Genomic DNA, 22,096 nt, shown 5'->3' on the forward strand with positions numbered 1-22,096 from the left:
CTCCCCCTCTCTCCAGGCTCGCATCTCCTCCTGCCTTCAGGACATCTCCATCTGGATGTCTGCCCGCCACCTGAAACTCAACATGTCTAAGACGGAACTCCTTGTCTTCCCTCCCAAACCCTGCCCTCTCCCTGACTTTCCCATCTCTGTTGACGGCACTACCATCCTTCCCGTCTCACAAGCCCGCAACCTTGGTGTCATCCTCGACTCCGCTCTCTCATTCACCCCTCACATCCAAGCCGTCACCAAAACCTGCCAGTCTCAGCTCCGCAACATTGCCAAGATCCGCCCTTTCCTCTCCATCCATACCGCTACCCTGATCGTTCAAGCTCTCATCCTATCCTGTCTGGACTACTGCATCAGCCTTCTCTCTGATCTCCCATCCTCATGTCTCTCCCCACTTCAATCCATACTTCATGCTGCTGCCCGGACTGTCTTTGTCCAGAAATGCTCTGGGCATGTTACTCCCCTCCTCAAAAATCTCCAGTGGCTACCAATCAATCTGCACATCAGGCAGAAACTCCTCACCCTGGGCTTCAAGGCTCTCCATCACTTCGCCCCCTCCTACCTCACCTCCCTTCTCTCCTTCTACAGCCCACCCCGCACCCTCCGCTCCTCTGCCACTAATCTCCTCACCGTACCTCGTTCTTGCCTGTCCCACCATCGACCCCCGGCCCACGTCATCCCCCAGGCCTGGAATGTCCTCCCTCTGCCCATCCGCCAAGCTAGCTCTCTTCCTCCCTTCAAGGCCCTACTGAGAGCTCACCTCCTCCAGGAGGCCTTCCCAGACTGAGCCCCTTCCTTCCTCTTCCCCTCGTCCCCTATCCATCCCCCCATCTTACGTCCTTCCCTTCCCCACAGCACCTGTATATATGTATATATGTTTGTACATATTTATTACTCTATTTATTTTACCTGTACATATCTATTCTATTTATTTTATTTTGTTAATATGTTTGGTTTTGTTCTCTGTCTTCCCCTTTTAGACTGTGAGCCCACTGTTGGGTAGGGACTGTCTCTATATGTTGCCAACTTGTACTTCCCAAGCGCTTAGTACAGTGCTCTGCACACAGTAAGCACTCAATAAATACGATTGATTGATTGATTGACCGCACCTGGAGAGTTTTCAGTACTCAACTAGTCTCATCTGCAAGAGGGAAAGTCAAGGAGAGGCATACCCATTCCATTTCTAGCTTGGAATATGTTGCCAACTTGTACTTCCCAAGTGCTTAGTACAGTGCTCTGCACATAGTAAGCACTCAATAAATACGACTGAATGAATGAATGAATTGGGCAGTGGCTAGCGAGTGGGAGGCAATCTGCTACAAGTCAAAACTTACCTGAGCATGGGAGAGAGTCGAAGACAGAGACTCAAGTTTACTGCACAGAATCAGGCACTGGTAAAACACTCTCATATTTTTACCAAGAAAACTCTATGGATACACTACCAGAATGATTGTAAATGGAGGTGGGGCGTTCTGGGAGAGATGTGTCCATGGAGTCGCTATGAGTCGAAGATTACTCGACAGCATAAGACAAGAGAAGACTGTGCTGAGCATTGTTCTAAGACCTGGGGTAAATACAAGATATTCAGGATGGACATAGTCCCTATCCAATAAAAGATTCACAGTCTAAGTATGAGGGAATAGGATTTAATCCTTCCTTTCAGATTAGGAAACTGAGGCCCAGGCAAGTTACATGATCTGGCCAAGATCATGTAGCAGACAAGTAGCGGGGGCCAGGATTAGAATCCAAGCCCTATGACTCCCAATCTTGTGCTGTTTCGCAGGCCACGCTGCTTCCCACCAACTTTACTTGCTAGCTAGATTGCTCCTTGATACTAAACCACCAGGCCTGCTTTATCACATCTCTTGCACTGGCTCCAGATATGTTATGTGCAGCTGTCTCTCCTTGCACAACTGCCCTCTTTCTGATCATCATCATCATCATCATCAATCGCATTTATTGAGCACTTACTGTGTGCAGAGCACTGTACTAAACGCTTGGGAAGTACAAATTGGCAACATATAGAGACAGTCCCTACCCAACAGTGGGCTCACAGTCTAAAAGGGGGAGACAGAGAACAAAACCAAACATACTAACAAAATAAAATAGAATAGATATGTACAAGTAAAATAAATAGAGTGATAAATATGTACAAACATATATACATATATATATGTGCTGTGGGGAAGGGAAGGAGGTAAGATGGGGGGATGGAGAGGGGGATGAGGGGGAGAGAAAGGAAGGGGCTAAGTCTGGGAAGGCCTCCTGGAGGAGGTGAGCTCTCAGTAGGGCCTTGAAGGGAGGAAGACAGCTAGCTTGGCGGATGGGCAGAGGGAGGGCATTCCAGGCCCTAGACATCCTGACTCCCAAACAATGCTTCCTCATCTCTCATCACTGTTTCCCACTTCAGTGAGTGACCAGCAAAACCCCCAACCCAGGGTTAGGGTTAGGCTCCACAACTTCTTTGCTGTGTGACTTTGGGCAAGGCACTTAACTTCTCTGGGCCCCAGTTACCTCATCTGCAAAATGGTGATTAAGAGTGTGAGTCCCACGTGGGACAGAGACTGTGTCCAACCTGATTAATTTGTATCTACCCCAGCACTGATAACAGTGCTTGGCACGTAGTAAGTGCTTAACAATTACCATAATTGTAATTATTGTTTTTAGATGGCAATAAGGGAAGCTCTATCCCCTTCAGGCAGCCACATGTGCGTGCGCGCACACACACACACTCTCCCCCTCCTGCAAAAAAAAGAAGCAGCACTTTAAGAGATCAAGCATGGCCTAGTGGCAAGAACACGGGCTCGGGAGTCAGAGGACGTAGGTTCTAATCCCAGCTCTGCCACTTGTCTGCTGTGTGACGTTGGACAAGTCACTTGTCTTCTCTGAACCTCAGTTACTCCATCTGTAAAATGGGGATTAAGACTGTGAGCCCCACTTGGGACAACCTGATTACCTTGTATCTACCCCAGTGCTTAGTACATAGTAAGTGCTTAACAAATACCACAATTACTATTATTATTATTATTATTACCTACCTCTACCTCACACTCCCACTCACTCAACTGCACATATAGCAACCCCCAGACACACACAAATGCATTCTCAAGCTATCACCCCTCCGGAGGGCCTGGACAAGCTAAGTTCTGGTCGCTGCCACAACAGCTTCCATGGGGGCCAGCCAAAGTTTGAGGTAGGGGTCCACTCTTCTCCACAGCATCAGCCTCACTTCTTCCTCCCTCTCACAGGGGCAACAGAGCCTTGTTTCTAGCCTCACTGGCTCCTGGTCAATCAGTCAAGCAATCAATGGTATTTATTGAGTACTTCCTGCAGATCACTATAGTAAGTGCTTAGGAGAGTACAATATAACAGACTTGATAGAGAATTCCCTGCCCACAGTGAGCTTACACTCTAGAGGACTAGTCCACCCTCCCTCTTCATAGCTGACAATTACTCTCTCAGCTTTTAAAGTCTTATTGAAGGCACATCTCCTCCAAGAGGCGTTCCCTGACCAAGCCTTCATTTCTTCTTTGTCCACTTCCTTCTGTGTTGCCCTGATTTGCTCCCTTTATTCACCCCTCTCAGCCCCAAAGCACTTAAGTACCGATCCATAATTTATTTATATTAATGTCAGTCTCCCCCTCTAGACTGTGAGCTCATTGTGATTATCCAGGACTACTTACCATTTATAAAGAAAAATTGTGTAAGCTTGTTTTGCAGGGAACGTATCTACTGACTCTGCTGTATTGTACACTCCCAAGCATTTAGTACAATGTTCTGCACCCAGTAAGTGTTCAATAAATACAATTGATTGATTGGTTCTTGCAGGGTTTCCAAGTGCTCTCACTTCCATCAGGACTAGGGTAACCACTAGCGATAGTTGTCTGATTTTATAATGGACCAGTCGAACTTTTGTGCAGTACAGAGACAAAGGAGCTGTCTATATCTGGCATTTTTTTCTTTCTAATTTTCAGTACCCAACTTTCTCTGAGGCATGCCCTGCCACTGAGCCCTGAGTCTCAGACATGTTGCCTGTGTAAAGTCAGTCATATTTATTGAGCCCTGTGTGCAGAGCACTGTACTAAGCGCTTGGGAGAGTACAATAATAATATGAACAGACATTTCCTGTCCACAACGAGCTTACCAAGCCTAGAGGAAGAGAGACACATTAATACAATAAAATGAAAGATAAGTACCTAAGTGCCGTGGGGCTGTGAGAGGGGGATGAATAAAGGGAGTAAGTCAGGGTGACACAGAAGGAAATGGAAGAAAAGGAAAAGAAGGCTTAATCCAGGAAGGCCTCTTAGATGAAATGTGCTTTCAAAAAGGTTTTGGAGTAGAGAGAGTAATTGTCTATCCCTGAGGGACTTGGGAGGGAAATGCAATAGTTCTGGAGTCAGAAGCTCCCCAGAGAAATGCTCTAGGTTTGGGGGAAATCAGAGTACATTTTTAAAACTGGTATTTGTTAAGCACTTTCTATGTGCCAGGCATTGTACGCCAAGCACTGGGGAGATACAACTTTATCAGATTGGACACAGTCCCTGGCCCAAATGGGGCTCAGGGTCTTAATCCCCATTTTACACATGAGGGAACTGAGGTTCAGAGCAGTTAAGTGACTTCCCCAAGGTCACAGAGTAGACAAGTGGCAGAACCTGGATTAGAATCCAAGTCCTAACTCCCAGGCATGGGCTCTACCCACTAGGCCATGTTGCTTCTCATCCTTTCACAAAGTGGTACCTCGGATGTTACCGTGTTTACACTGTGTAATCAGCTTAATGCACAGGGGATCAGATGGGTCTCTATGTCCAGGGTTCTTGACAGAAATCAGTGGCCAGCCTTACCTGGGGCCCAGCAAAAACTAGAACAGCACAGGAGGAACAGGTGAGAAGAGAGGGCTCGGGGAAGACTCAGCACCTGCCATAGCTGCAGAGGTGGTAGTCCTGTGGACAGGGCATTTGTCTGTTTATTGTTATACTGTAGTCTCCCAAACGCTTCATACAGTACTCTGCACACATTAAGCCCTCAATTAAATACAACTGAATGAATAAACGAACTATGCATTCCAAAGCCCCAGATACAATCATAGGCTCTCTGTGCACAAGCCCAGGGAGACAGTTATATACACAGAAATAATCACAGCCCCTGTTACAACTGATGCCACAGAGAACAAAGGGCCAGAAGCCCATGGTGGATTGTCCTGGCTCACACATTTGGATACAGAAAATGTCACACCTCAATCTAGACAAACACCATGCTGCAAACCCTCACTCTTCTTGTCATCTGGATGATAAGTGTCCAAAACACTGTTTCTAGCTGCAGCACTTTCTAGTTTGAGTAGGAAATGTCACTATTTTTGGCACTGGCAAAGTAGGGTAACTCTGTTTTGCAAATTTTTAAAAATCAAATCTGCTCCTGCTATATAAATAGGAAGTTTCACGATGCTTTAAGTAACAGCTGTGGTTTGGACCTAACAATTCTCTGTCTGTACCAACAGAAGCAGATGGGAGTTAAAAGAAAAAAAAACCTGTGAAACTATTTCAAGCTCACTTCTCTCAGTTGGTCGACCAGCACTGAGCTCTCATTCCCTAAATCAGTGACAAAGCTGCTGTCAGGAGACCAGAATGATGTGCAATTTTCTTCAGATACTTTTCACACATAAACCCAGACCTAGGGGGACAGTGTGAGGAAGCAAATGGAATGCCAATTTTCACAGCACCTGGTCCAACTCTCCTCCAAGGATTCATTGCTGGAAACCTTTTTCCAAATCATAAACTTTACCTACAGGAGGTGTCTGGATGACAGTGAAAATCAGGGAAGATTTTCAAGGTGCATTCTGGGATGTTACGCACATCTAGTTCTCAGCTCTGAAGAGTCTGCTGAGCTACATAATTTTATATGAAAGAATAGGAATGCATTTGAAATAGTAATAATAATAATAATGATGGCATTTATTAAGCACTTACTATGTGCAAAACACTGTTCTAAGCGCTGGAGGGGATACAAGGTGATCAGGCTGTCCCACGTGGGGTTCACAGTCTTAATTCCCATTTTACAGATGAGGTAACTGAGGCTCAGAGAAGTTGACTTGCCCAAGGTCACACAGCAGACATGTGGCAGAGCCGGGATTAGAACCCATGACCTCTGACTCCCAAGCCTGTGCTCTTTCCACTGAGCCATGCTGATCTCCCCATCTAGATTGTAAGCTCACTGTGGTTAGGTAAGATGTCTACCAACTCTGTTGATCCTGCTAATATAGATGCAGCTCAGCTAGTGCTGGCACATACAGCTCTAGCTGGGATGGTTTAGTTATGTCAGGTGGCTGGGACATCTGCACAGAAGTAGCATGGCCTAGTTAATAGAGCATGGGCCTGGGAGTCAGAAGGTCCTGGTTTCAAATTCTGGCTCCTCCATTTGTCTGAGTCCCAGAGAAGTTAAGAGACTTACACAAGGTCACTTAACAGACAAGTAGAAGAGCTGGGATTAAAACTCAGGTCCTTCTGACTCCCAGCCCCATGTTCTAGCCACTAAGCCATGCTGCTTCTACTCTTCCCCAGTGCTTAGTACAGTGCTCTGCACAGAGTAGGTGCTCACTGATTCTTTTGAAAGAATGAAATGCCAACGAAGGACCATGAAATCAAAGCAGAGATTGTTTTCATCAAAATTCTGGTTCAGTGAGCATTAAGACCGGAGTTCCCCAAATTCTTTCTTTCTTAAAAATTCTGGAAGACTTAAAGTCTTTTTTTACTCAGCTTTACACATGTGTAAGTCTGTGAAGCACTACCAGAATATTTTCAGCTTCTCCCTATCTCTTGGTGACTAACTGGGGGCTGCCTCTTTGCAGGGACACAGTTTCACTTACGTAATAAAAGTAAAGAATGTGCTGAGTGGCTCCAAGGAGTGGTTTCTGAAATAGTGAAATTCTGCACATAATTTCTTCCTCATTTCATTGTCAATGGTAGAAACGGTGAGAGGGCCTGTTTGGCTCTCCAAGAAATTTCCATAGTCAGTAGTCTGGAGATGGATCTTCAGATCTGAAATAAAGCCACAAGTCAATAGCCATCCTTTGTGAAAAATATATGAGTAATCACTACTTGTCTGTTGCTTTCACAGTATTTCAAAATTTAAAGAACACAATGATTAAGAGAAGCTGTTGCCCTTCATTTTAAACACGTTGTGTTGAAGTGGATATAGTTTCAATGCTGATAGACTGACAATTCCAGGAGCTTACTATTTGCAATCCTAATAATGATTGTGGTCTTTGCTAAGAACTTATGATGCACCAAGTACTGAGGTAGACACAATACAATCAGATCAGAGACAATCCTTTTCCCACCCAGAGCTCATAGTCTAAGCAGGAGGGTGAACAGTTATTTAATTCCCACTTTACAGATGAGGAAGCTGAGGCACAGAGATGTTACCTCACTTGCCCAAGGTCACACAACAGGCAAGTGGCAGAGCTGGAATTCTAATCATTAATAACGTTGATAACAATAATAGTATTTGATAAATCCTTACTATGTGCCAAGCACTGTTCTAAATACTGAGGTAAACACAAGTATATCAGATCCAACAGCATCGCTGTCCCACATGTGGCTCACAGTCTAGAGGAGAGAACAGGAATTTAATACCCATTTTACGGATGAGGAAACAAACTCAGGTCATCAGATTCCCAGTCCTGGATTTCTTCCACTAAGCCATGTTGCATCTTTTTCATTAAAGACAATCCTGTCTTTTGATTTAAATGGCATACGATATAACTACACATATGTTTCCACATCCAGGCACCATAACCAAAGTTGACCAGCACTACACCTTCATTTCACACTGATACTGTACTCTATTCAGTAGACTTGTGTAATTTGGCTTTTCATATTTATTTTACTACTTTCAGACCATCACTGGATAACTTTGCCTAAGTAGCAGAAGTCACTGATAGAATTCAATTCTGGGTTGCCAGTGAGAATCTTCGTGAGCCCTTCGGAGCCCCTCTGGGAGGGCTTTCCTCATTAATTTTATCTCCCCACCTTACTGGCCAAGAGAAGCAGCATGGTCTAGTGGCAAGAGCACGGGTTTGGGAGTCAGAAGTCATTCGTCTGCTGTGTGACCTTAGACATGTTACAACTTCTCTGAGCCTCAGTTTCCTCATCTGTAAAATGGGGATTGAGACTGTGAGCCTCACGTGGGAAAGGGACTGAGTTCAACTTGATTACCTTATATCTACCCTGTATATATGTTTGTACATATTTATTACTCTATTTATTTATTTTATTTGTACATATCTACTCTATTTATTTTATTTTGTTAGTATGTTTGGTTTTGTTCTCTGTCTCCCCCTTTTAGACTGTGAGCCCACTGTTGGGTAGGGACTGTCTCTATATGTTGCCAATTTGTACTTCCCAAGTGCTTAGTACAGTGCTCTGCACATAGTAAGCGCTCAATAAATACGATTGATGATGATGATGATCTACCCCAGTGCTTAGAACAGTGCTTGGCACATAGTAAGTGCTTAATTACCATAATTATTATTACCCCTTCCTCCCACAGCCACCACTTTAGCAATCAATTGCACTTACTGAGCACTTACTGCATGCTGAGCACTGTACTAAGTGCTAGGCTACTCAGCCTCACATTGCACTTATGTGCATCTCTAGACTGTATTGCTTCCTCCTACTTGTTCTTTAGTGTCTCTCTCAACTGCTAGGTTGATTGTAAAATCTTTGAGGTCTGGGATCATGTCTACTAATGCTATTGCACTCTCCCAAGTGCTTAATTCAGTGCTCATTACAGAGTAAGCACTCATATTTATTGATTGATGCTTTAGGACTGCTGCTGGTCCGGGAAAAGAGCATGCCTCAGATTAAGCACTTAATGCAGTGCTCTGCACACAGTAAGCGCTCAATAAATATGACTGAATGAATTCAGGACACTTGGATTCTAGTCCAGGTTTTTGCTATAGTAATAATATGCCAAGTACGGTACTAAACCCTGGGGTAAATACGAGACACAATACCTGTCCCAAATAGAGCTCACAATCTGAGGAAGAACAGGAATTTAATCCCATTTTAGAGATGAGGAAATTGAGCCACAAAGAAGTTAAGTGTCTTGCAGAAAATCCATAGCAGGCAAAAGGCAGAGCCGGTATCAGAACTCAAGTCCTCTGACTTCCAAGGCCCGGGTTCTTTCCTCTAGGCCACTTTGCCTCCCCAGTGACAACCAATGAGAGAGGAGACCACACAAACATTACAAAAATGTGCTTCATCTGCTTCTCCCAAGGTCTCGTTCTTTGCTCCCCCCAAGTCTGTCTTCTAACTTTACTTCTGTTTTGACTCTCCAACTTTCTACCCCTTGCTCATACTGTTCCCCTGGCTTGGAACTGCCTCTCCTGCCAACTCTGCCGTAATGCAGTCTTCCCCCATCTTCAAAATCCACTTAAATCCTACCTGCTCCAAGAATGGCTCCTTAAAATTAATTTCTAACACCCCAATCCAAAAGATAACCAGGGCATTCATACCCATTCACAGCATTTATGCATATTAAATTTTCCCCTGGCTTGGAACTCCTTCCCTAAATCCCTGCCCTTTATTCTAAACCCCTTTAACATCCCACCTCCTCCAATGAGCCTTCCCCAACCTTCTCTAGTATTTATGCATATTGATTAGATTCATGTTGGGTCCACCTTCACAACATCACTTAAAATCCATCCTTTCCTCTCCAAACTGCTACTATGTTAATCCAATCACTTATACTATACCATCTTGATTTCTGTATCAGCCTCCTTGCTGACCTACTAGCCTCCTGTCCTTACTTCACTCTGCTGCCCAGATCTTTTTTTCTACAAAACCGTTCAGAATATGGTTCCTCCTCCTCAAAAATTTCCAGTGGCTGCCCAGATCATTTTTCTACAAAACCATTCAGACCATGGTTCCCCCTCCTCAAAAATTTCCAGTGGCTGCCCATCTACCTCCACAAACAAAAACTCCACACCATTGGCTTCAAAGTACTCATTCACCTTGCCCCCTCCTATCTTACCTCACTACTCTCCTACAACCCAGGCCACACATTTATCTCCCCTGGTGCTAACCTTCTCACTGTACATCAATCTCATTTATCTTGTGGTCAACCTCTTACCCATATCCTGCCTCTGGCCTGGAACACCCTCCCTCATATCCGAGAGATAATTACTCTCCCCCTCTTCAAAGCCTTATTGAAAGCACATCTCCAAGAGGCCTTCCCTTCTTCAACCCTCCTTTCCTCTTCTCCTACTCCCTGTGTCACTCTGACTTGCTCCCTTTGTTCACCACCCCTTCCCTGCCCCATAGCACTTATGTACATATCTGTAATTTATGTTGTCTGTCTCCCCTTCTAGGCTGTAAGCTTGTTGTGGGCAGGGAATCTGTTTATTGTTATATTGTACACTCCCAAGTGCTTAGTACTGTGCTGTGCACACAGTAAACACTCAAATACAACTGTATATTCATATATAAATAAAATCAATAAATGATTGATTACAGTGGTATTTGTTAAGCACTTACTGTATGCCAAGCACTGCAGTGAACACTGGAGTAGATACAAGATAAAGTCAGACACATGGGGTGCCCACTCAAAGGGTTGGGAGGTAGTGAATCCCCATTTTACATAAGAGGAAGTTGAGGCACAGAGAAGTACGATGACTTGCTCAGGGCCCTACAGCAGCAGATCAGAAGTAGAACCCAGGTCCTCTCTGTCCACTCTGCCATCTTGCTGCAATGGCTAATTGAGAAGGGTGGGGAATTGAATTTCCTGTGGTGTCAGGGACCCCTTAGCTTTCCAAACAATGGTATTTTTTAAGTGCTTACTGGGTGCAGAGCACTGTATTAAGGAATAATTCCCTCTTCTACGTGTCAGAAGGCTGGTTTGAGGAGAGAATATGGTTTGAGGTGGTGGAAAGTAGGCTTCCTTAGTTTTTTCTGGCTCTTAAAAAATTTGAAGTGGAACCCAAAAGAAAAGTCAATTTCTGGAAATAAGTTTTTGATAAAGAATAGTTCTCTTCCTGACACCAAGTCTTCCCAAAATAAATAGCAGGGTAATTTCAGAAGGATTCTGGACGAAGATGGTGATTTTCCTATTGGTTTTACAAAGAGAGGGAGAAATGGGAAGTGGAGGGGTTGTTCCAGACATGGGGAACAGCACGAAGTCTAGAAGGGAGATTGCCTGGCTGGCTCTGTCCTGAACTCAAAATGTTCTTTGGCTCTTTTTAAATGGCACTGTTTGAAGACTACAGTACTAAAACAAAAAACCCCACTCAAATTTCACTAAACTTGCATTTCCAAATGATTCACAAACTATCATTTATGGAGAAGCAACAAACTGCTTGAAGCTGTCTTACACATTAAATATAGTTTCAAACATCTTGATGGGGGCTTGGAAAATCCCTACCAGCTGGTAGTCCTTCTGTGCCAATTCAACATTCTTAACTTCAGTGAATTGCGCTTTTAAAATTGGCATATTGCAGATCTGTGGCTGGCTGACAACGAGGTTCTGCTGCACAGAGGAAAGTCTTCCCTCCAATTTGTACATTTAGCACTGTAAAAGCCTGGGTCTGACTAGTGAAATCATTTTACAAAAAAAAAAGCAAACACACGTGATGACTCCAAGTGTGCGCCTCCCCCCCACCCCCACACAAGTAGCCCCCTCACCACCCTGCACAGATGACCCACCCCCACCCCCCAGAATATTTTACTGCCTCTTGGTAGGTATTTTGTACTAGTTTTGATTTATAATTCGATATGGTAGCTTTCCTTCACAACATTTAAAGATTTGCCAACTGAACTGTTAAACATAATCCTCTTAAAAACACAATATTTTACTTGAGGGACATATGCTCCTTTTCAGTTGGAAAACTTTAGAAGCCTTCTGGCTACTTTACTCAATCCTTCCATCTTACCCTCTTTGGAAAATTCATCTTGGGTCTTTGCAATACATTCCAAGAAGCACAGGCTTCTTGTAGTCAGGGAAGGTATCACAACTAAGAGCAGCATGGCTCAGTGAAAAGAGCACAGGCTTTGGAGTCAGAGGTCATGGGTTCAAATCCTGGCTCTGCCAATTGTCATCTGTGTGACTTTGGGCAAGTCACAACTTCTCTGTGCCTCAGCTACCTCATCTGGAAAATGGGGATTAACACTGTGAGCCCCACGTGGGACAACCTGATCACCTTGTAACCTCTCCTGCGCTTAGAACAGTGCATTGCACATAGTAAGCGCTTAATAAATGCTATCATTATTATTATTATTATTAACTCTATTTTTTTTTGCCAAGGGCAGGGAGGTCAGAGAGGAAGCAGATGTAGTAGGCAAGGAGGGATAACAGTTTTTGGATCAGCAGAGAAGCAGTTTGGATGCAGAGGAACGGGCAAATTTTAGCAATGTTGTAAAAGTAGAACTGACGGGATTTGGTGAAAGACTGAATATTTGGGATGAATGAGAGAGATGTCAAAGATAATGCCAAGGTTACAAGCTTGTGAGATAGGGAGGGTAGTTGTGTTCATTCATTCAATTGTATTTGTTGAGTGCTTACTGTGTGCAGAGCATTGTCTAAGCACTTGGAAAGTACAATTCAGCAATAAAGAGAGACAATCGCAGCCCACAATGGGCTGTCCGTAGTAATGGGAAACTCAGGGGAAGAACAGGTTTTGGGTGGGAAGATGAGGAGCTCTGTCTTGGACATGTGAAGTTTGAGGTGTTGGTGGGACATCCAAGTAGTGATTTCCTGAAGGCAGGAGGAAATGTGAGATGCAGAGAGAGAGGTAGATTTGGGGATCATCCTTGTAGAGATAGTAGTTGAAGCTGTGGGAGCAAATGAGTTTTCCAAGGGAGTAAGTGTAAATGGAAAATGGAAAGGGACTCAGAACTGAGCCTTGGGGGACAAACATTAGATGGGGAGGTGGCAGAGGGGGGAGCCTGAGTAAAAGGCTGAGAAGGAGTGGTCAGAGACATAAGAGAACCAGAAGAGGACCTCATCAGCAAAGCCAAGGTTTGATCATGTTTCTAGCAGAAGGGGGTGGTCGACAGTGTTAAAGGCAGCTGAGAGGTTAAGGGGATTAAGATGGAGTAGAGCCCATTAAATTTGTCAAGGAAGAGATCATTGGTGCGAGAAGCAGTGTGGCCTTGTGGAAAGGGCACCAGCCTGGTAGTCATAGGATGTGGGTTCTAATCCCAGCTCCACCACATGCATGCTGTTTGACCTTGGGCTAGTCACTTAACTTCTTTTTGCCTCAATTACCTCATTTGTAAAAAGGAGATTAAATCTTACTCTCTCCATTTTAGAGTGTGAGCACCATGTGGGATAGGGACTGTGTCCAACCTGATTAACATGTATTCATTCAATTGTATTTATTAAGCACTTACTGTGTGCAGGGCACTTTATTAAATGACTGGGAAAGTACAACAGTAAACAGTGATATTCCCTGCCCACAACAAGCTCAAAGTCTACAGCACTTTCTACTCCAGTGTCCTGTATCTACCCCAGAGATCAGAACATTGCATGGTACCTAAAGAGCACTTAAATACCATAATTACTATTATCATTAGCAAGGGCAGTTCCAATGGAGTGGAGGAGTCACTGACAGCACAGGTAGAATCATCAAACTTTTTGCCCCCTCAGGACAAATAAGACCCAGGCACTTGGGTTTTCCAGGAGAAACCACAGGTAAGAGTTTGTAGGAGCAAGGCTGTCAGTATCCGAAGCCTGGAAATAAAACCTATAAGAGGAAGGGCAGAGATGCCAACAGGTTACCCTTTAGACCATAAGCTTGTTGTATGCAGGGACCATGTCTACCAACTCCTGTGCAATGTACTCTCCCAAGCACTTAGTACAGTGCTCTACATGAAATATAGGCTCAGTAAATACCACTGATTCCTGAGCCCCATGTGGGATAACCTGATTACCTTGTATCTACCCCAGTGCTAGGCACATAGTAAGCATTTAACATCAATGCCATCATTTGTTAAATGTAGAGGGCAGAGAAGCAGCATGGCTCAGTGGAAAGAGCTCGGGCTTTGGAGTCAGAGGTCATGGGTTCAAATCCCGGCTCAGCCAATTGTCAGCTGTGTGACTTTGGGCAAGTCACTTAACTTTTCTGTGCCTCAGTTACCTCTTCTGTAAAATGGAAATAAAGACTGTGAGCTCCCAGTGGGACAACCTGATCACCTTGTAACCTCCCCAGCACTTAGAACAGTGCTTTGCACATAGAGCTTAATAAATGCCATAAAAAAATGTCTTTCACTGCCCATCTTTCACTGGGCACCTGGAGGAGCTGCAGAAGCTGGAAAAGGAGCTGCAGGGTGGCAGGATGGCACCGAGTGTGGCGGGCCCGGCTGCTCCCCACTCCGCGCTGGGCCACGTCTTGGGTCCCCGCAGTCCGCTCTGCTTCCTCCTCCCACTGCTGCTTCTCTGCTCCCGGACTGGGTGTCACCATCTGCACTATGACTTCACCATGGTGTCTGAGCCTTGCCCAGGGCTGCCCCTCTGTGTGGCCCTCGGCTATGTGGACAGGAGGGTCTTCCTGCAGTTCGATGGCGACAGCCGGATGTTGGAGCCCCAGGGCCCAAGGGTAGAGGAGGGTAGTGGCCCAAACCGGGACAAGGACTGAGACAGCAAGACTGAGTATCTTCTGGATCTGGAAAAAGAATTCTCTATGGTCCTGGCGACAATGAACTAGCATGGAAGCTGTATTGGCTCATATCTCCTCCTGCCTTCAGGACATCTCCATCTGGATGTCTGCCTGCCATCTAAAACTCAACATGTCCAAGACTGAGCTTCTTATCTTCCATCCCAAACCCTGTCCTCTCCCTAACTTTCCCATCACTGTGGGCGGCACTACCATTCTTCCCATATCACAAGCCCGCAACATTGTCGTCATCCTTGACTCTGCTCTCTCATTCACCCCACACATCCAATCTGTCACCAAAACCTGCCAGTCTCACCTCCTCAACATCGCCAAGATCCACCTTTTCCTCTCCATCAAACCACTACCTTGCTAGTTCACTCTCTCATCCTATCCCGACTGGATTAATGCATCAGCCTCCTTTCTGATCTCCCATCCTCCTGTCTCTCCCCGCTTCAGTCTATACTTCACTCTGCAGCCCGGTTTATCTTTGTACGGAAATGCTCTGGGCATGTCACTCCCCTCTTCAAAAATTGCCAGTGGTTGCCTATCAACCATCGAATCAAGCAGAAACTCCTCACTCTCGGCTTCAAAGCTCTCCATCACCTAATCCCCTATCTCACGTCCCTTTTCTCCTTCTATAGTCCAGCCCTCACCCTCTGCTCTTCTGCCACTAACCTCCTCACTGTTTCTCATTCGTCCCACCGTCGACCCCTGGCCCATGTCCTACCTCTGACCTGGAATGCCCTCCCTCCACACATCTGCCAAACTAGCTCTCTTCCTCCCTTCAAAGCCCTAACGAGAGCTTACCTGCTTCAGGATGTCTTCCCAGACTGAGCCCCCCTTTTTCTTCTCCTCCTCCTCCCCTCTGTCCCCCTCCCTCCCTCTGCTCTACCCCTTCCCCTCCCCACAGCACTTATGTATATTTCTTCATATTACTTTATTTTATTAGTGATGTGTATATAGCTATAATTCTATTTATTCTGATGGTATTGACACCTGTCTACTTGTTTTGTTGTCTGTCTCCCCCTTTTAGACTGTGAGCCCACTGTTGGGTAGGGACTGTCTCTACTGTTGACTGTTGCCAACTTGTACTTCCCAAGCGCTTAGTACAGTGCTCTGCACACAGTAAGCCCTCAATAAATACGACTGATTGATTGATCTTTATATGTTGCCAATTTGTACTTCCCAAGCGCTTAGTACAGTGCTCTGCACACAGTAAGCACTCAATAAATATGACAATGAATGACTCATTATCATTATTATTATTATTGCCACTGTACACCAGTCACAATCTATGCTCAGCAAGCCTATGTTCCTAATCAGACCAGATCAGAGCTCCCTCCTTTCTTTCCAGGACAACAAAGAACTTGTTGATACATTCACCTTGAAAAAAAAAAAATCAGCAGAACTTTGGCTTCCAGTAAAAACCTCATTATCATGAATCTGATGGGGCAGCTTTTGCAGATTTAGCTATATATAAATCCTTTCTACAGTGGTCTTTAAATCACCCAACAGGTTTCTGAGGCCCAAAGAAAATTTAATTATATGAGATTGGTTAGGTTTATTAGAAGAGAGATTTTACTGTGTTTGCATTCTCATACTTCAGCATGCAAATATGAAATTAAGCAGAGACAGTTAATCCATGATGGATGGTAAGGAACATATCATGTCTATCAACGCTATTGTATTGTAATAATAATGATGGTATTTGTTAAGAGCTTACTATGTGTCAAGCACTAAGTACCATTGATTGGGTCTGTTTCCAATGCTCACGCCCCTGCCTAGTTCAGTCAGGGACATTTCAGACACCAGTTGAAACCGGCTGAAATACAGGTAAATCCCAGTACTTTTCTAGAGTTAAACTGAACAAGGTCAGAACAAACCAATTCCTCAGGAGGAAGGTTGTTATTAGGTGAGGAGCTTGTTATTCCTTAGAAATGCAGCCCAATGTTTGCAAAACACTGAAAAGGGTGGAACTACTTCAGGAATTTGGGAGAAGTCAAATTGCTATGAGTTCCCGACTAGCCCAAAAGCCAGTGTAGGGGTGGGGAGGCAGTTGTTCTTTGGAGATCAGAGGGTTTAAACAAGTAACCAGGAGGGAAAACTTCCTACTGGCACAATTTTGGATCAATTGAGCCATTTGGGGTTTGGGATTTCCAGATAAAAATGCTAATATTTATTCAGTACAAGAGGTCCTGGCACCATTGCTACATAAAGGTACACAGAGCAAGAAATAGAAATCCAATAAAGGTCACTGAATTTCAACAGACATGAAGAAAAAGCATTTCTGGGTTTCCTCCGCCTCAAGTTAGTTCGTTCAATATTAAGATGTATAACCTCATAATGCCTAACGACTTGCAGTAGATATAAGCCCGCAGAAATCAAGAATCACTGATATGTAAACAGTGCTCAGGATAATTTTTCTTGATATAGTTGTTTGTAGTCACATTTATAACTAACATCATTGTCCCATCCCCAATTTATTCTTCATATCCCTAAAATGCAGAGACAGGCATAGTTGTAATGTATATTAAAAAAAAAAACCCACATTTCAATAGTCCTGTAGACTGTAAGCTCACTGTGGGCAGGAAATATGTCTGACATATTGTACTCTCCTAAGTGCCTAGTACAGTCCTCTGCATAGAGTAAGGGCTCAATAAATAAACCTGAATGAACTACCTGGCTCTAAGTAAGCAAGGAACACTTGGAACCAGACAACAGATGGGGGGCCGGGGCGGGGGGAGGGGAGGGGCTACAGCAGCCTATGTGGACACCACCCCACCAGGATACAGGATACCCTGAAAAATCCAGGGTATTCTGGTGAGCCAGCCTCAGCCTGAAAAGCCAAGGGGGCCTTCCTTAGTGGTTCTGGTTCATCCTGGGCCATGCTGCTAAAAAAGGCTATTAGGGAGCACATTCAGATGAGTTCTGCTCCTCACCTCTTAGCTGATCTATCAATGGTATTTATTATTATTATTAATAATAATAATAAAGCTATTTGTTAAGCGCTTACTATGTTCAAAGCACTGTTCTAAGCACTGGGATGGACACAAGGTAATCAGGTTGGACACAGTCCCTATACCACATTTGAGCACTTACTGTGAGCAGAGCACTGTACTAAGCACAATAGACTAGGCAGACATGACCCCTGCCTACAAGGAGCTCCTCCAACCACCTTGTTTTTCTAGTCCCTGTATCCGCATCTTTCTCTCACCCTTCTTCTAGCCCTTCCTCTACTTGGTGATTAGCTTTCTGGTCACCTACGGCTACGACTGTAATGAAAGCCTAGAGAAGCCAGAAGAGGGGGTGGAGAACAAAGGAATTAGTGGATAGGAGTCAAGGTGTAAATTAACACTGGAATGGAGAGAGTATAAAAATAATGCAGTGTAGGCTATGAAGTCCATCAGGGGCAGAAACCACACATGAAGATAAAATGTATGTGGACAGACAGACACTTAACAGGGACTCTCCAAAGATTAGTCAGGTCAAGGAGTCAAAAATAGAAAGTACTGAGGAACAACTGTCCTAGATAAATGTATTTTTCACTCTGACCATCTTTCATTTCAGGAAATCCACATACATATTTTATTACACTGGATGACCACATTTTTCTACTAAGTTTCTAGTACAAAAAATAACTAGAGCCATGTTTATGGCACAGTAAGGAGTACTTGCTTAAGTGTGGCTTAGTGGAAAGAGTATGGGTTTGGGAGTCAGAGGACATGGGTTCTTATCTCGGCTCTGCCACTTGTCTGCTGTGTGATCTTGGGCAAGCCACTTAACTTCTCTGTGCCTCAGTTACCTCATCTGTAAAATGGGGATTAAAATGGGTTGTCCCATATTGGACAACCTGATTACTTGGTATCTACCCCAGTGCTTAGAATAGTGCTTGGCACATAGTAAGCACTTAAATACCATAGTAATAATAATAATAGCAATTGGCCTTCCATCGTTTTGACTATAAAGGGAGCAAAGAAAACAAATGCATTCATTCTGCCACCTCCACTGAGAGATACTGTTTATTCTGACAAGACTTGGAGGGAAAATATTAAGTGTTTCATACATAGCTGCAAGACAAGAACATTCTTTTTGTCATGTGATCTCAGTTTTACATAGGGTTCAAATTGGGTTGCTAGTGCCATGTTATTTGCAGCGATTCATTTCACCTGTAAAATGGTGATGAAGAATGTAAGCCCCACATGGGAGAACTTAATTACCCTGTATCTACCCCAGCACTTAGAACAGTGCTTGGCACATTGTAAGTGCTTAAATATCATCATTATTATTATTTACACGTGATCAGTGGCTGTTCCTAAAGCAAACTTGGGAGAGAGGAAAGATACTACCCCAGCTCTTTGTTCCATGCTTGGTACACAGTTAGGCCTTAAAAAAATACCACAAATATTATTATTATTACTACTACACACCCACACTGTCCTCGGGCACTGGTTCTAACAAGCCTATTTACCCAGGTAGTCTGAGAAACAAGCTGCATTTTCACCATAGCAATTAAAGTCATCTTCCCAGATTTGTTTCTAAACTTCTAATGGGCTTTTTAGGAGAACCAGCACCACATTCATTACCAACTAGAATGAGCTAGGAGCCGTGGGGGGTGGGGGCTTGTTAAAATCAGTCATTTTACTTATTATCAATTTGTGCATCTGTGAGGTGCTCCACCTTTTTCTCATTCATTCAGTCGTATTTATTGAGCACTTACTGTGGGCACAGCATGGTACTAAGCGCTTGGAAAGAACAATTCGGCAACAAATATAGACAATCCCTACCCAACAACGGGCTCACAGTCTAGAAAAGGGGAGACAGACAATAAAACAAAACAGGTTTATGGCTACCTTTTAAAACAAAATACAAAAATGGTGATAATACCTTTTAATTATTTCTGCAGGAGCTTAAAAAAATTCCTTCTCGGGTGGGAACATTGCAGGTCCTGAATTACAATCCATGTTTTGAGCAGTTTACATGTACACTCGAGCTGTGCCTAAAGTTTGGGTAAATCGGTGAAGAAACATAGCTAAAACATTACTCCCCCTAGATCCCCGCCTCTTAGCATTCACCTCTTTGCTTCCAGTGCAGACGGGATGTTCTTACCTTCTAAGGTTTCACATTGCACCAGGTTGTTGTAATCCTGTTGGGTCAGGAGGCCGGCTTTAAACCCTCGAACCAGGCCTTCCAAGTAGCCGTGATCTGCATTGAAATAAAACTCCGCACTCTGCGGCATGGAGGAAAAACAAAAAATCTCAGCTGAAATGGACTGAGAAAGAGGGAGAGCTGAAGCCCTAGCCCACACCAGCGTTTTGCGCTGCTCCTGGTAAGGTGGGAGCCGGTGCCGATCAGGAGGAAGTGAATTTCTGTCAGCTGATGATGACTAGTTTTCACCCGTTTCCTCCAGCTGGCAGCTCAAGCCCAGCCCAGTCCTGCTCGCACATAAGCCAATCAGTCAGGAGCGCCCTTAATTCTATCTAGATAGACTGCTTTGGGAGAAACAGTGTTAGCGGAATCAAGGAAGGGTGTAGCCTCAACACAAAACTGGATCTGACATACTGATTCCTCCCCAGCCTTACAATGGAAAGATGTAAAGGGCATTTCTGAAAATCACATGATGGACTATATAAAAGAATGAAGGACTTATTATTATTGATAATCTTATTTATTGAGTGCTTTCTGTGTGCAAAGCACTATACTAAGTGCTTGAGAGGGTACCATATAACATTGGACACATTCCCTGCCCACAACGAGCTCACACCCTAAATTTCCTAAATAAAGGATTAACCTCGAGTTTTAAAATGGCAAAATTTATACTCTGTAGTCAGTGAGCGTGAAGAATGTGTGGCTCTCTCTCTCATTCAACCTACATATTCAATCTTTCACCAAATTCAGTTGGCTCTACCTTCAAAATAAGTGGTCCAAGTGCTTGTCGTATCCTGGCTTGACTATTATATCAGCCTTGTTGTTGACCTCCTGACACCAGTCTCTCCCCTCTCTAATCCATACTTGATTCTGGAATGATTGTAGACACCGGGGGATGACCACTGGTTTGTGATGAATGAAAATTTGAAAATACCCAACCCCAACCTAGAGTTACAAGTGGCACCGGTTTGGCCTAGTGGAAAGAGTACAAGGCCTGGGAACCAGGGCACCTGGGTTCTTATCCTGGCTCTGCCTTTGCCTGCTGTGTAGCCTTGCATAAGTCACTAAAGTTCCCTCTGCCTCAGTTTTTTCATCTGTAAAGTGGAGGTTCAGTACCTTATCTCCATCCCCTTTAGACTGTGAGCCCTAAGTGGGACAGGGACTGAGTCTGATCTGATTATATCAGAAGCAGCACGGAAGCAGTGTGGCTAAGTGGAAAGAGCACGGGCTTTGGAGTCAGAAGTCATGAGTTTGAATCCCGGCTTTGCCACATTTCTGCTGTGTGACATTGGACAAGTCACTTAACTTCTCTGAGCCTCAGTTACCTCATCTGTAAAATGGGGATTAAGACTGTGAGCCCCACATGGGAAACCTGATCACCTTGTATCCTCCCCAGTGCTTAGAACAGTGCTTGGCACATAGTAAGCGCTTAACAAATGCCATCATTATTATTATTATATCCTTTCTAGCCCAACATTTACCATGGTACTTGGCACATGGTTAGTGCTTAACAAATACCACAATTACTACTATATCTTGTGTTACCCCTAGGGGATTTGGGCTGATTTCTATATGACATCATCACATTATGCTATCTGTCCAACATACTGCACGTATATAACATAATGATGTCATTTGTAATGGGAGAGGAGAGGACATTTTTCCCCAAATCTGAAGCACTGAAATAAGGTTCACCATCTGCAGCATTAAATACTTATTCCTCCTCCTCCTCACTGGATTGAAAGCACCATGCTCTGCTTGGACTGTGCCCAATCCATTATCTTGTATTTACCCCAACCCTTGGCTCATAGTACACACTCAACAAATACCACAAAGAGCAACTCTTACCTGCATCCATCTCTCAACTCCCCTACTTCTGATCCCTCACTAGCCCTGTTCCCCTGGCTTGGAACTTCCTTAATCAATCAATCAATTGTATTTATTGAGCACTTGCTCTGAACAGACTACTGGGAGAGTACAGTAGGTAGTAGACAAGAACAAGCTGACAATCTAGCAGAGAGAAACATACAATAAAATAAGTTACAGGTAGGGGAAGCACCTGAATTTAAAGATATGCACCTAAGCATTATGGGGGAAAGGGACAGCATAAGGACTTAAGAGTTTGGGTGGTGAGATCTATCACTGCTCAACCCACATTCAAAGCCTTCCCCAAATTCTCCCTCCTTCAACAAGCGTTCCCTGAATTGTAAGCACAACAGTCACCCTAATATTTATGTACTTATTTATACCCATCCTCAGCACCTTTGTATACATATTTATTTAACTGTGCATTTCTCCCCA

The 22,096-nt window shown here is 44.1% G+C and overlaps 1 protein-coding gene across 1 annotated transcript in view; it reads right to left on the reverse strand.

The window, feature by feature from the left end:
* Positions 1-20,009, reverse strand: part of ATP6V0D2 (ATPase H+ transporting V0 subunit d2) — a 30,239-nt gene extending 10,230 nt beyond the window's left edge. The window contains exons 1-2 of the mRNA XM_038745993.1: positions 19,757-20,009; positions 6,866-7,037 (exon numbers count right to left, since the gene is read on the reverse strand). Coding sequence (XP_038601921.1) covers positions 6,866-7,037; positions 19,757-19,886 — 302 coding nt within the window. The 5' untranslated portion in view covers positions 19,887-20,009. The remainder of the gene's footprint in view (positions 1-6,865; positions 7,038-19,756) is intronic.
* Positions 20,010-22,096: the final 2,087 nt, after the last annotated feature.

Source organism: Tachyglossus aculeatus, chromosome 4, assembly GCF_015852505.1.
Source record: "Tachyglossus aculeatus isolate mTacAcu1 chromosome 4, mTacAcu1.pri, whole genome shotgun sequence".
Classification (NCBI taxonomy): Eukaryota; Metazoa; Chordata; class Mammalia; order Monotremata; family Tachyglossidae; genus Tachyglossus; species Tachyglossus aculeatus.